Below are 14,242 nucleotides of genomic sequence, written 5' to 3' on the forward strand. Positions count from 1 at the left end.
ATTTATCAAATGAGTTGGGTGTGGGATTGAAGATATTCAGCTTCACCTTCATGTGGCCAAATGAGATCTTCATTATCCCCGTCCTACAATTGTTGTTGGCATTACGGTTGCCAAGAAAGGACGGTCAAGGATAACAGGAATTTGGCTCTTAGGATTGGGGATCGGTTCCGTGTCTATGACAACGAAATCAATGGGAAAGAAGAATTTGTCAATCTTTATCAACATCCTTAATAACACCCCTAGGCTTCTTGATAGATCAGTCGGCAAGTTGCAAAACTACCGACGTCGATTTTAATTAAGCTAGGCCCAATTTGACATAAACCGAGTATGGAAAAAGGTTAACACTTGCTTCTAAGTCAAGAAGCGCCCGATTAATGATATGATCACCAATGATGTAAAAGTGTTATGTTGCAAAGTGTCAAGAACCTTAAACTTTGGCAAAGTGTCAAGAACCTTAAACTTTGGCAAAGTGTTATGTTGCAAAATTGAGCTTACTTGCTCGGTCAAAACCACTTTTCTTGGTGCTTAGCTCTTGTTCTTCCGCTTTTGGGCGCACAAGTCTTTCAAGAATTTGGCATAAGCCGGAATTTGCTTGATTGCATCCAGAAGTGGAAGATTGACTTTCACTTGCCTAAACATTTCCATAATTTCATTGGTTTTTGCCTTTTGCTTTTCCTTCAAAATGGACCCTTTTAAGGCATTCAGAAATGGAACTTTTTCAAACACTTTTTCAGAATTTTCTTTTGAACTCTCTTTAACACAGGAAGTTTTTAAATCACTTTGTTTCAAATCATTTTTTAGCAAAATCTTTTCAAATTCATTTTTTTGCAAATCTTTCTTCAAATCATTTTCAAAATCATTCTTCAAATCACATTTCGAAGTTTTCTCATTCACAAGATCATGTATATGCAATGAAAGAGGAATGGGATGTGAAACGGGATAGGTGACAACTTGAGATTGCACTGGTTCACTCTCTTCATTAGACACTTCTACTTGATTATGCACAATCCTACCATTCCGCAAGGTAGTAACCGCATTAACATGTTCAATGGTTGGTTTCCACAACACATTGTTGCTTAGGTGGGACATTAATAGGCATCTTTCCCTTCTCTCTTGCATTGAGAGTGCTTGCTAATTGCCCTACTTGGGTTTCTAGTTTCGCAATAGATTGAGAGTGAGAATGAAGCAATTGAGTGTTAGCCTCTAAAGTGCCCAAAGCATTCAAATTTTTTTCTTCAAAGGCGGGACTTCTAGTATTTCCTTATGAATAAGATTGGTTGGGAAAATGAGAATTAGTAAATTAATTCCCTTGTGATTGATAAGGTCTATAACCTTGGGATCCTTGGTTTTGAAGTGGAGGTGGAATGTACTTCCCTTGAAAACCGCCTTGGGAAGGGTTTGAGTCATCTCCTTGGTTTTTCCAAGAGAAATTCGGATGATTCCTCCAACTTGGATTATAATGAGTACCATAAGGATTATTCCCTTGGTTCACAAAAGTTGCATTGACTTGTTCATTAGGTTCATTTTGCATTTGTCCGTGAGGACAATGATAAGTAGAATGAAGAACACTAGAACAAGTCATACATGTTTCATTTGATGCATGATGAGAATGGTTAGGGAAGGAAGATACTTGGTTCGTTGAGTTTTGGTTAAGTAAAAATTGATCAAACCTTTGAGATAAAGACTTCATTTCGGCGGCTATTTCATTTGAATGGTCGACTTGATGTAAGCCAACATTCTTCCTACCTTGTGAATTTCTATCATTCTTGGATAATAATGTTCTATGCAAAGAATTTTCACTCATGCTCTCATAAAGACGTCACACGTCATCCTCATGCCTATCAATGTATGAGCCACCCGTGGAAGCATCAACCATACCTTTATAATTGTCCGATAAGCTCTCAAAGAAATATTGAACTAATTTCCATTCGGGCATGTCATGATGTGGACACTTCCTAAGCAATTCATTGAAGCGTTCTCATACCTTATGAAACATTTCTCCATCCCAATGTGAAAATTCTCGAATTGAGGTTCTCATGGCATTGGTCTTAGAAATCGGATAGTACTTCTTCAAGAACTCTTGTTGCATTTCTACCCAAGAAGTGATTAAAAAAGGCCTAAGATTGTTAAACCAATACTTTGCCTTGTCTTTTAAGGTGAATGGAAAAAGTTTGAGTCTTAAAACCTCTTTCGGCATGTCCGTATATTTTACGGTGGAACATACTTCAAGAAACTCATCCAAATGCTTGTAAGGTTCTTTACTTGGAAGTCCATGATAGTTAGGAAGCATTTGAACGGTTTGTGGCTTAATTTCATAATGATGTGCTCTAAATGGAGGCAATTGGATGCATGTAGGTGCATTATACTCATTAGGTACATAATGGTCTCCTAAAGTAAGAGGTGGATTAGCTACTTGAGGTACAACATGAACACCTTGGTTTTGAATTCCTTAATTGTTGATGGGAGGTTGTGGAGCATACATTGGCCTTGGTATTTCATATGGAGCTTGGCCTTGTTGTTGTTGTGGTTGGTGAATGTATGGCCTAGGCATACCTAATGGTACTTGTATGTTCTCATTGTGCACATTAGGATGAAGAATACCTTGTTGGTCTATGTGACCAAGGTCCTCAACATGATCATCATTATAGTCATCCATTGATAGATTGGTTCTATTTGAACTTCCTCTTCCGCTAGGATTTCTAACGATGGATTTAAGATGCAAATCAAGAGGGACAAGAGTTGGTCTCAATGAACGACGTCCATGCATGCACAATGCAAAACACAACAAGCAAAAAAAATGACAAACACTATGCCTTCACAACAATGCAATTAAACTTCTTCCACAAACACTTAATTCATACTCACATGCTTTAACAACAATGATGCAAAGAACAAATAAGAATGCCTCCACGCGGGCTCACGCTTTATCTAAGAAATTAAAAACAAGCCTCCACGCGGGCCGACTATTTAACTAAGGGATTGAGTAAAGAAAGTCTCACAAAGGTCCTTTAGCACTTCAACTCCAAATTTAAAGCTTAGCTCAACAATTTTTTTAAATTTTTAGCTTTTTACTTTCTCTGCTTGCTTGAATGCTCATTTGCTTGCTTCCTCTCCAACAATGCACTTAGTCAAGTAAGAACAACACAATAAATAACTAAAAAGAAAAATAAAAATAAAGTAAAGACACGATCAAAAGAGTACTAATCCTAATTGATTCCACAATTCCGACGTTGCCAAATCAAATCAATCCCCGGCAACAGCGCCAAAAACTGGACTGTGGTGTGTCGCACTACCATCAAGTTTGAGAGTGTGAATTTTAGGCGAGGGCTAAGAGTTTTACATTTATAAAAGCCACTACTACCTTTCACTATAAATATAGCTAAGGCGAGTAGGGATCGTCCCAAGGGATTGTGAGGGTCGAACAAGGTTGTGGAATCGCTATTAGGGCTAGTAGATCGAGTGATCAAACAATTGGTTGGTTGGTTGATTAGACTAGAGAGCAACTAAATTAAACTAAGTGATAACAAAAGAATGCAACTAAGAGCAAATAAGAGAAAGAAGAGTCTTGGGGTTTAGAGATCAGTACCAAGCAATGCATTTCTATACCATTAACAAGTGACTAATCAGGGCAAATGGTGTGTTGCAATATTGGTGTGTGTGTGTGTTTGGTTGATTCAATAAGCAAGGATGACTAGTTAAGCATGTATTGTCTAAACATCATCTGAAAGACACAATATTTCTAAGCAATGAAGCATATATTGTCTAAACAACATGTGAAAGACACAATAGATTAAAACAAGTCATTAATCCTTTCATTAAGCTCACAATCCAAATACAACACAAGGTTAGAGACATATGCTACTTGCATTCAAAAGCTTGGATCATCAAACAACAAGTATGGATTGTCCTCCCATTTAACACTGCACTACAACTACACTACATCTACACTACTAGCATGAAAATAAACTAGGGGAGAGGCACAATCCATCAAAGAATAAGTATGAACCATCAAGAAAATCATAAGAGCATTCCATTAAGCACTATGTTTTGACAATCTCTAAATCTATAGTATCAATACACATAGACATGCATCAATAACACAAAATTTAGAGACAAGCACATGAACATCTATTCTAGCATACATAGACATATAGATAGAATGAAATGATCAATTCAAAGCATTTAACCACATAAATCATTGAACAATCAAGATCTATATATATCAAAGTGTCAAAACATTAATTACAACACTAATCCCTCAATAATACACAAGATTAAGATATAGAAAGCATGCTTGGGGCTAACTCTAGCCCCAAGAGGATGCCTAGCCACTCATGGTGATATTGCTCCAACCCTCAAGGGCTAACTCCATGGAAGAAATCTGCTCCTTGTTGATGAAGAACTCCCCCTTTGTGTCTCTAGCCTTCTCCTCTTTTTTCTTCTACACTAAGAATAGCCTCTAAAGTTGTATCTACCAAAATGCTAAGTGTCTCTCTCAAAAAGTGCATCATATTCCTTTTATAGGTAGGTCAAGTGACACCCAAAATGAGCTGGGGTCATGCAAAGCATATTCCCCAATGATTGGATAAAGGACAACTTTCAATGAGCTGGAAATTTAACTTTTTCGCACTGGAGGAAGTTCGATTGATCGAACCTTGGACTTGGATCGATCGAACTTGGCTAAGATCTATCGAACTTAGGCTGGATCGATCTTCAATGGTAGCGCTTTTTGGATAAAGACAAATCTGAGATATTTTGAAGATATTTTTGGGAAAAGAACAAAAGTGGTTGGTAGGGTGGTACAACTAGATAAGATTAATAATTTGGATAAGGACAAAGCAGTTCGATCGATCGAAGAATGATGTTGGATCGATCGAACTTTTGAGATCTCTGAATATGTCATCATGGCTCTGATCTATCTTAAAGTGCTGAGATTGATCATGTTGGATCGATCGAACTTTGATCTGAGATCGATCGAAGATGTTGATTTCCACCTTTTTCTTCCTTTTGCCTACACTTGGCTCCTTTCTTTGATTTATCCCAGAATTGCTTCAATTGAGCTCTTATTTGGCTGAGTTAGCTTATTTTCGGGATAAGTGCCTAAAAATGAAAATAATACGAAATCAATCTAAAATGATAAATTAAGATAGATAAAGGTACTAGTATGCCTAAGCTTAAGGGGTTTAAATACGCACTTTTCAGCGCTCATCACGATACACAGTCTTTAGACTGCTTTGACCTATATGTATGCCATTCACACAATGATTCCCGGATCATTGAGTTATACAGGGAAATATCTCAAGTAAACCAAAACTTTTGGGATTATCCGTGGTAGATTATTTTTGGAATTTACAATCTCATTGGGAGGAGTTGGCTTAGTATGAACCTCTAAGTTATTTTCCATTAGATGCAACCTCTATTGTTGTTAAGCGTTTAGATCATTAACATACCTACCAGTTCTTGATAGGGATTAAACCTGAAATCGAATCTCTTTGAACTCAGATTTTGAATTCCTCACCCATGCTATCTTTGTATATATGATTCTTTTGTAACTATTGATAGTGATGAGCGCCAACGCCACTTACTTCAGTCTACTACAAGGGATCAAATGGAATTTGCGACTAGTTCTGGGTTAAATTATTCTGGGTCCTGTTCTACAAGAGATAAATTTGTTTGCCATCACTGTGGAGAAATTGTACATATGAAAGCCTGCTGCTTCAAGTTATATCCTGATTTGAAACAGAAATTTTCTAGAAATCAAAGTGGTCCTTCACACACCCTCTCTCGATTGGCTACTGCATGCTAATGTTAGCTTTGTGCCAGTTATTAGCTTTCCAAATGTCATTTAGCTATAATCTCATATTGGCCAACTTCAATATCAGCTTAGTACTCTTATTCATCGGTCAGCAAGTGATACTGTGACTATTCCTACCACCTCCACAACTACACTTGTCACAGGTACTCCCACTGCATTTTACATTAGGAAAAGGAATCCTACATGGGTTCTTGACTCTGGTGCAAATGAAAATATGACTGGTGAGTTAGCAGTGTTTTCTAATTATGTTACACCTATTCATCGATCTATTTTCCTTACTAATAGGTCCAAGTCTTATATACATCATAAGGGTAGTGTGTGCTTGTCTCCTAATAGTAATTTATCATCTATATTTCATATTCCCTGTTTTACCTTTAACCTCTTATCTATAATTCTTCTTGTGAAATCTCTTAACTGTGCAATAATTAATTTTCTTTCCTAACCATTGTGTGTTTTAGGACATGCATTTGAGAAAGATTTTTGACAGGGGATATTAGATACCATTTGTAAGATATTAAACCATGAATTATATTTGTGATGTCTACCATTTTCCTTTTGAGAAACTCTGTTTTGGATAACGTTAGATTTTTGAGTTATAAATTTTGTAATTGGCAAATTTCGGTGTCAAAACATATCTGATTAAGTTGTAATTTTTTATTTACCTTGAGTCTCAATGTCAGAAGCGGTACAACAAGTACGCGCATACTTCGATTTGAAGAGAACATCATTTAAAACAATTATGTGAGTATTTTTAAAGTTGGGTAGAAGATGAGAGGTTGGAAATAGCCTTCAGCAAAGTCCAACCAGTTGCACTTTCTTCTCTAACTAGTTGATCTTCTAGCGTTAGAACTTCTCTCTGGAAGAGTCTAGCTAGTTGCACTTTGAAGTCCAACTGAATACACTTCCATGAATGTGAGAAAAAAAATATATTTTGGTAACTTTTTAGTTTCCTATTTTTAACCAAACTTTTAGTGTTGTCCTTGCACGATTTTAAAACCTATTTTTATCTATTGTAAGGACTCTCTAAGTCTATATAAACTCTATTTCGCTCCTAATTTTTTAGGGCTTGAAGATTAAAACTTTTCTAATTGAGACAATTGTTTGAGAGTTCTTTTTTTTTTTTTTTTTAATAGAAAATCATGCACCTTGATTATTCTGTATATTTTTATATGCTTGAGAACACACACTATTATGCAAGAGTGATCTTAGAGTGATGTTCTCAATTTGATTGGAGTCTGAGCAATTTGAAGATTCATAATGATTTTGTTAAAAAAAAGCACGTGTTTCAATTTTCCCTTCATCAATTTAGATTTGAAGAAAATGAGGAAGCGATCAAGTTATGAAGGGGTCGAAGTATTTGCAGAGTGTTCGTGATCTACCAACAACCTTTCTACAAGGATTGGGGAGTAAGTCTAGAGTCTGCAAAAATCGGACGGGGAGTCACGAGAGTTATCCTAGAATGTTCAACAACTAGTTCTGTGAGTCAAAGTCTGTTAGACTTTGTTTTGAAGATAGTGGATCGTTTCATTCGAGATTGCAAATGTCTTTATCATTTTCATCCCGGTTGGTCGAATTTCTTCCAGTTAGAATTTTCACGCACAAAAATCCCAATTAGTTTTATTTCGATAAAACTAAAATAACTTAAAAATTATATAAATGAGCAAATGAAACATATTAACCCCCCTCTAAATTATTTTACATTAAATTTCCACATCTATTCTCGCAACTCACAAGATTCACTAGTTTGGTTGAGAGAGAGAGAGAGAGAGAGAGAGAGAGAGAGAGAGAGTTAATATCAGCATGGGCAGTGGGCTTGACCTTAGGAGCTATGCAGACGGAAAATGTAACCTTTTTGGTTAGGGAAGTCATATATCTGTCAGTGTGGAAAAGTGTGTCGACTTTTCTCCTTTAGTCGCAGTTTTGTTGGTATTAAATTTATTGAGGGACCCTCCTCTCAAATGTTAGGCTGATGCTTAGCCATGGAGGAGGGAGCACCATGGCTTAGATGGGAAGGATTATACTTGGTGGAGACTGGAGTGATCACCTTTAGATGTATTAGTCCTTCCACAACCTCTACCTTGTCAATGGCCATTAAAGCCATGGGAAATACTACCTTTGATGCGTATTCTCCCTCTTGCCTCTTCAAGTTGATGCCCTAAATTTCATTAGCCATCTATGCAAAACGTCTTGCCTTGACGCTTTCAACCATGGCTTTGCCATTTGGAGGTGGATTCCTTGCTCTTCCTCCTGAAATTATCTACTATATATGAGCTAGGCTCATTACTTGAAAATATATATATAAATAAATAAACCCTGATCAATCACCTTGTAATTCATAATACCACTTTCGGGTCATTCAATATGAAAATTCTCTTTCAACAATGGTAACAATGGCAATTCTAAATCTCAAACCATTGCATAGGACCCATAAACCATCTGCAGGATATATAATTGCATCCATCAAGTATAATTCGGACAAATCTAGCTAGCATAAGTGACTCAACCATTAACTAATGATACTGGAGTTCCCAATTAGAGATCGAAGAATGAGTTGGTACTGGATAAATAATTAGTCCACTGAATTTAATTGTTCAACATTTTATGATGAATTCTCATTCAAGTAGCTAGCTGGCTAGAAGAAGAAGAAAATAAATTCATGTAGGTTCCAACCCACTCTATTAGAATCAACGATGACGAAGACTTGGACACAAGTATTCAACAGTGTCCAACCCCCACCACCCATTCCAGAAGGACTCACCCACCATGTATTTCATGCCCTTTAGGCTTCAAACAACCCTAGTTGTCAAGCACCATACACATGCAATGTTCCTCAGCTATTTTGATATCTTCTTGGCATTTACACACATTGAACATGATGTAATGGATGAAGTTAACAACGGCTTTGTATTTGTATTATTATATGGTTAGTTGAAGAAGGTGACATATGATCCTTAGAAGAAGAATTAATAGGTAGAAGTAGAGACGTGGAAGGTGGTGGTCCTCAATTTCTCCTCCAACGCATGCATCTTTCATGAAAACGACCCAAAACACCCCACATGATTTGATGATGATGTTGTACGTGGTCTTCAATTTTAATCCAATGCAAGATTACAACTGATAACTAAGCCCATATTTGATTTTATATATTTTACCAATAATTAAAGTTAATTTTTATCCAAAAACATAAGCGTTTCCTAAAATTTAGTCATTTTTGAATTATATTATAAATAATGAATATGCTGTAATTGCATAGAACACATACATAATACGCTCAAATTTGAATCTCAAAACGAATCAATTATTTGATTGTTTATTGCGTTTTATCTCAAAATTGATGTACTAGCTTTGAAATTTTAATTAAATAATAAAAATTGGAAGGGTTTATTTCTTTTTCTAGAATATTATTTACACCCAGAACAACACGATTTTCATGCAACACATAGGGAGCCTTAAATTATGGGAGAATCCTATTTTCAAAAAAAAAAAAAATTCATTTTTTATTTAACCAAACTCTGAAAAGAATTTAAAATTATTCATTTTTTTTTTTCTTTATATAGATATCCCAATTGTCATTTTCAGGTTTGCTAGCTATATATATATCCCAATTGTCATTTTGAGGTTTAAATTTGTTTAAAAATTTTTAGAATATATTATATTTCAGACTAATGAAGCAAAAAAAGAAAATACAATCACTTCTTAAGATTTGTGGCAAATGTAATTGTATCTGTTTATTATATATTTTTTCTTGATAATCGAGGTGAGGATTAAGTTTTTTTCTAATTAGATCAATCCCATAGGAATTGTAAGCTTATTTATTTGACAGATATAAAGATACATTTTATCAATTTCACGATTAATATTTCATATTTGTACAATTTGTGAATGTTTAAAGAATACTAATGTTAACGTTCTACATGTATTTGATTAATTTTTACGTGCAATAACGTGGCACATGATTTAGATGTTCATCAAACACACTAATAGCAAGGTTGACATTCATGTTGATTTCTAATTTCAAAAAAAAAAAAAAAAAAAAAAAAAAAAACAAACAAAGAGGTTGACTTTGAAAAAGAGAGGTGTGATTAGTTGGAGTAAGTCAAAGAATGACGTGTAGTGCACTCCACTAACAACCTGAGATCAAAACCTTGCTTCAATTATACATACTCCATTAATATTGTGAATAATAATTACTCCGTATTATTTAAAAAAAAAAAAAAGGATTTGGAGTTTAAGAAATTAAAAGAACCAAGTGTTGCCACGTAGCCCTTTGAGCACGTGGAATGCAGCATGCCCGCAACGCTATCTCCCGCCAGTTATGCATTCATTAATCAAATCTTCCTTCCTAAACATGCACTCTATTGTTGATCCCAATGTGGAAAGTACGTTGTATCTCAGTCTGCTTACCGACACTGCTTTCCTCCCAATTTACCAAATTGCCCATCTATTCTACTTCAGTTTCTCTCACTAATTAAGAACTACTAATAAAAACGAAAGGAAATTGAAGAATAATTTTTCTCACCCTTTGTTATAAGGAATTTTAAGATACTAAGGGTGATATGAGCCAAATAAGGGTTGACACTGGATTTTTGTTATTTGCATTGTGTACTTGTAAATTTTCTAAAATTTTAAAAACATTCCCACTGAAACTATAAAAAAGAAAACAAAATCTTAATCTGTTCATGTTATATCATGTTAGTTTATGCAAATTGTATTAAGTATTACTCCGTAGATTGGAACCAGTTCCATTTTTGAGGAAGTACGTTATATCAAACTCGGAAATAGCTGAGAAATCTACTTGGGATTCGAATTCAGATCTTACAGTACCCAATTCGACCCATTGAACACACAAGTTCCGAGAGGATATGTTGGTCATTTAAACCAAACAATAGTGAGAAACAGTAATGACAACGAGGAGGCTTTGACTAATAGCCCCATCAATCAGTCTCCCACGTATCCAATGAATAAATGCCACGTGGTACAAAAAAGACACGTTTAATCCGCCTATGATACAGTAGAGTGTATATCACTGGCACATCACATTCACGCTCTTACTTGGTCCAAACGGCTCGCAAACCGCCCACGTCCACACATGCCATCCCTGCACCAACTCTCACACCCTACCCCTCCCCCTAGGCCCCTACATATATTTCTCTCTCTACAGCACTTTCTCTCACCTCATATCATTCCTCACTTTCTCTCTCTAGAAATACACACTTTTGTGATATTATTATGTTCACGAGCACGAGTGATCAAATGTTGCAGTGCCCTCCAAGAGCGCCATTGGTGATGATGGAGAGAAGATGGAAGTCAAGCGTTGAAGTAGCACCCAATTGTCCCAGGTGTGCCTCTCCCAACACAAAGTTTTGTTACTACAACAATTACAGCTTGTCACAGCCTAGGTACTTCTGCAAAGGCTGTAGGAGGTACTGGACTAAAGGTGGGTCCCTCCGAAACGTCCCGGTAGGCGGCGGTTGTCGGAAAAGCAGACGATCGAGGTCCGTACGGGCCCCGGTGTCGGACACTAGGTACGGTTGCAGTACGCCTAGCACCGGCAGCATTTCAACCAATGACGTGCCACCAAGTGGACATGTGGGGACCGATATCGATTTGGCCGCGGTTTTCGCCAACTACTTGAATCAAAACAATGAAGTGGTTGAAACCAATTTGCCAAATGATTCCCGGCTAGAAGATGTGCTGATCGAGTGCCATGAGCCGTCTGATCCTACCAAAAAAGCCCAGTTGCTCGAAGACATTACTCATGTGTTTGTAGGTGATAGTCGACGTGATGATAAAGTTGAAGAGCTTACCAGAAATGAAATTGATGCTTTTGGATTATTTACCGATGAAGTTGAACAAGATATTCTATGGTCCGACGATGCTGCAACGGCTTTTTCTAGCTTTGCATTGCAAGAGTTTGGATCACTTTCATCCGATGATCACTCCAAGTATTCTGCAACTTTAGTGGATGATTACTGGAATTCATTTGATCTGTCTGCGTACGAGGTTTTTCCAAGACCATGAACAACCCTAATTCATTGAGGGGTTTATTTTTTTATTTTTATTTTTATTTATTTAATTTTTTTTTTTGAGAGATTGCAAATTATTATACTATATTTCAATGGAATTGAAATAAAACCACATTAGTGGGATTAATTTTACTGTGTTCCTTGTATATTGGAAAAAACAAGTGTGAATCGACGTGACATGATGATTTAGAGGGGACGTGTATTAGCTTTCAATTCAATAATTCACTTCAAAAATTAGTTATAGTCCGTCTTTCTTTCTTTCTTTTTCTTGGACGGAATGCGGCTTAGGGAGAGGCCTCCACAACACTGTGATCCCACGCCCACCTTGTGTCAATCATAGTCCAAATTCGTCATAAAAATGATTTTTTTTTCAAAATAATAAAAGTCAAAATAAAATAAATGCATTTTTTTATTAATAATTTAAAAATATTTCCCAATTTAATAATATATATTTAAACATGAAAATATAGTAACTAATTAAAGAGAACATTGCATTAATTACTTTTCACTTAAAAAGTTATAATACTAAAAAAATGTTATTACATGGAGCATTGTTAATGTATTACTCTGTACTATAATTTTGGTAAGCTAATATCAAATCATGAATGTCGAATAAATTCTAAAACTAGTGAGATAAAACTATTTCATGGTTCAAATGAGTCAAATGTGAGATAGAGTTGACTTGTGGAAAGAATATGCTATCCGTGTAGAAGTCTCGAGTTTGAAACTTTCTTTGAAGCATAATCCGTAATGCTTAATTGCTATTAATGTTGTTTCACCCAAATCATTGAAGCAAAAAGGTTAGACTATTTTGAAATTTTTATTTATTGTATTGTCTTTCGGAATACCAATCCATTCTGAACTTTATTTGCTAAGTATGTCATTCAGCATCATATGATAATTGTCCTTTCATGAATTCAGTTTTAAATACATAGTCTGGATAAATTCAGTTTTAAAAGTTCTTTATACAAGTGTTTGGGATAAAGCTTTATGTAATGTTCATCTTAGTGAACTGACTTCAAAATTTTCCCTCTGAACTGTTAGTTTCTTCTCTTCTTTGTGAACTGGCATTTATCTTTTTCAATTTTTTTTTTTTCTTTTTAATTCTTGCCACAATTTTGTTCAATGAATTTCCTTCTGTCAGAAGATATAAATACTCTGACATTGTGTAAGTAGAAATTTATTGGACTTTCATCTTTGGCTGTTGTCATGACCCGAATCCTTCAACTTTCATCTTTGCTTGTTGTCACGACCCGAATCCAAGGAAGCCCAATCACGAGCAAACCGGACTCTTACTTTTTTTTTTCGGTAAATAAGGGCAATAACATGAACGAAAGAGGATTTACAAATGCAAATGGGGCATACCCCAAGCCCTACATGATAGGCCCAAAGCCACAAGGCTACAACAGAAAATGATCCAAAAAAGCCCAAGAGGGCATAAACAGCAATGAAGAAAACAAAGAAGTTAATGAACAACCAATTTGTCCAAACATGCCCTTAAGAGAATAACGAACCTTAGCCAGTGTCTAACTGAATCAGATGCAAGGCATGATTATCAACAATACACAAGCTTCAACCTAATCATGGTGGATGGTAAGTGGATGGGGTAGAGGTGGTTCCGGCGGTGGGATTAGTGTCAGTGGGTGGCTGTGGCAGAAGGTTTGGAGGGTTGGTTGTCATTGGGAAGGACCAGAAGGGGTTGGAGTTCAGCATAAGGGCAATCACATTTTTTGATTGAGAACAACTTGAGCCTCAGCATAAGGGCAATCACATTATTCAAGGTAATTAATATATCCCATAAGGTTCGAGTGGCTATGCTAATGGTTTTCCACAAATAGGTAATCTCCGCTTAGGAGATTTCATGACCCTGCCTCACTTGAACAGCTATAAAATTTTTTGTTGATGGAGTTTTTGAATGGAACTGGTACCATTGTAAAGCTGACTTTAAGCCCTTCAATTTAAGAATAAATTTGATCAAATTTTAATTTAAAATAAATAAGATATAGCCGTTTGAAGACTGCACGCCAGACTAGGAGCTTAGTCAGAGATTGGGTTTCGAATTAGTTGTTCTACAAAGTGATGATTTGAAAATTTAACAGGAGGGATCCTCAAAAGCAATGAAAGTGACAAAAATAGAGTTTAAACAGTAACAAATTTAGTGACAAGAAAGATAGATTTAATGGCTACAAGAAAGATTTTTGATCCACTTCTATATTTCTTTATTGTTGGGCCTTCTCCTCCTGCTGCCTAAATCCTTGGTCTGCTAGATAGAAAATGAGAGTGAAGAAAGAAAAATCAAGTTTCTATCAAATATTTGATTAAGATGAATATTTTTTTAACTAAATTATGAGAAAATATTATTTTGTTAATTTGGGTAAGATGAAAGTGAAAAGAAAATAAT

The 14,242-nt window shown here is 35.8% G+C and overlaps 1 protein-coding gene across 1 annotated transcript; it reads left to right on the forward strand.

Moving 5' to 3' along the window:
* Nucleotides 1–10,979: 10,979 nt before the first annotated feature.
* LOC132273226 (dof zinc finger protein DOF1.2) lies at nucleotides 10,980–11,973 on the forward strand. The gene has a single exon (XM_059774234.1). It carries the CDS (start codon nucleotides 11,045–11,047, stop codon nucleotides 11,834–11,836), a length of 792 nt encoding a protein of 263 aa, XP_059630217.1. The 5' UTR covers nucleotides 10,980–11,044; the 3' UTR covers nucleotides 11,837–11,973.
* The last annotated feature ends 2,269 nt before the right edge of the window (nucleotides 11,974–14,242 follow it).

This window comes from Cornus florida, unplaced genomic scaffold (assembly GCF_030987335.1).
Source record: "Cornus florida cultivar Cherokee Brave unplaced genomic scaffold, ASM3098733v1 CherokeeBrave_3.0.0_Hap2_Chr09, whole genome shotgun sequence".
In the NCBI taxonomy this organism is placed as follows: Eukaryota; Viridiplantae; Streptophyta; class Magnoliopsida; order Cornales; family Cornaceae; genus Cornus; species Cornus florida.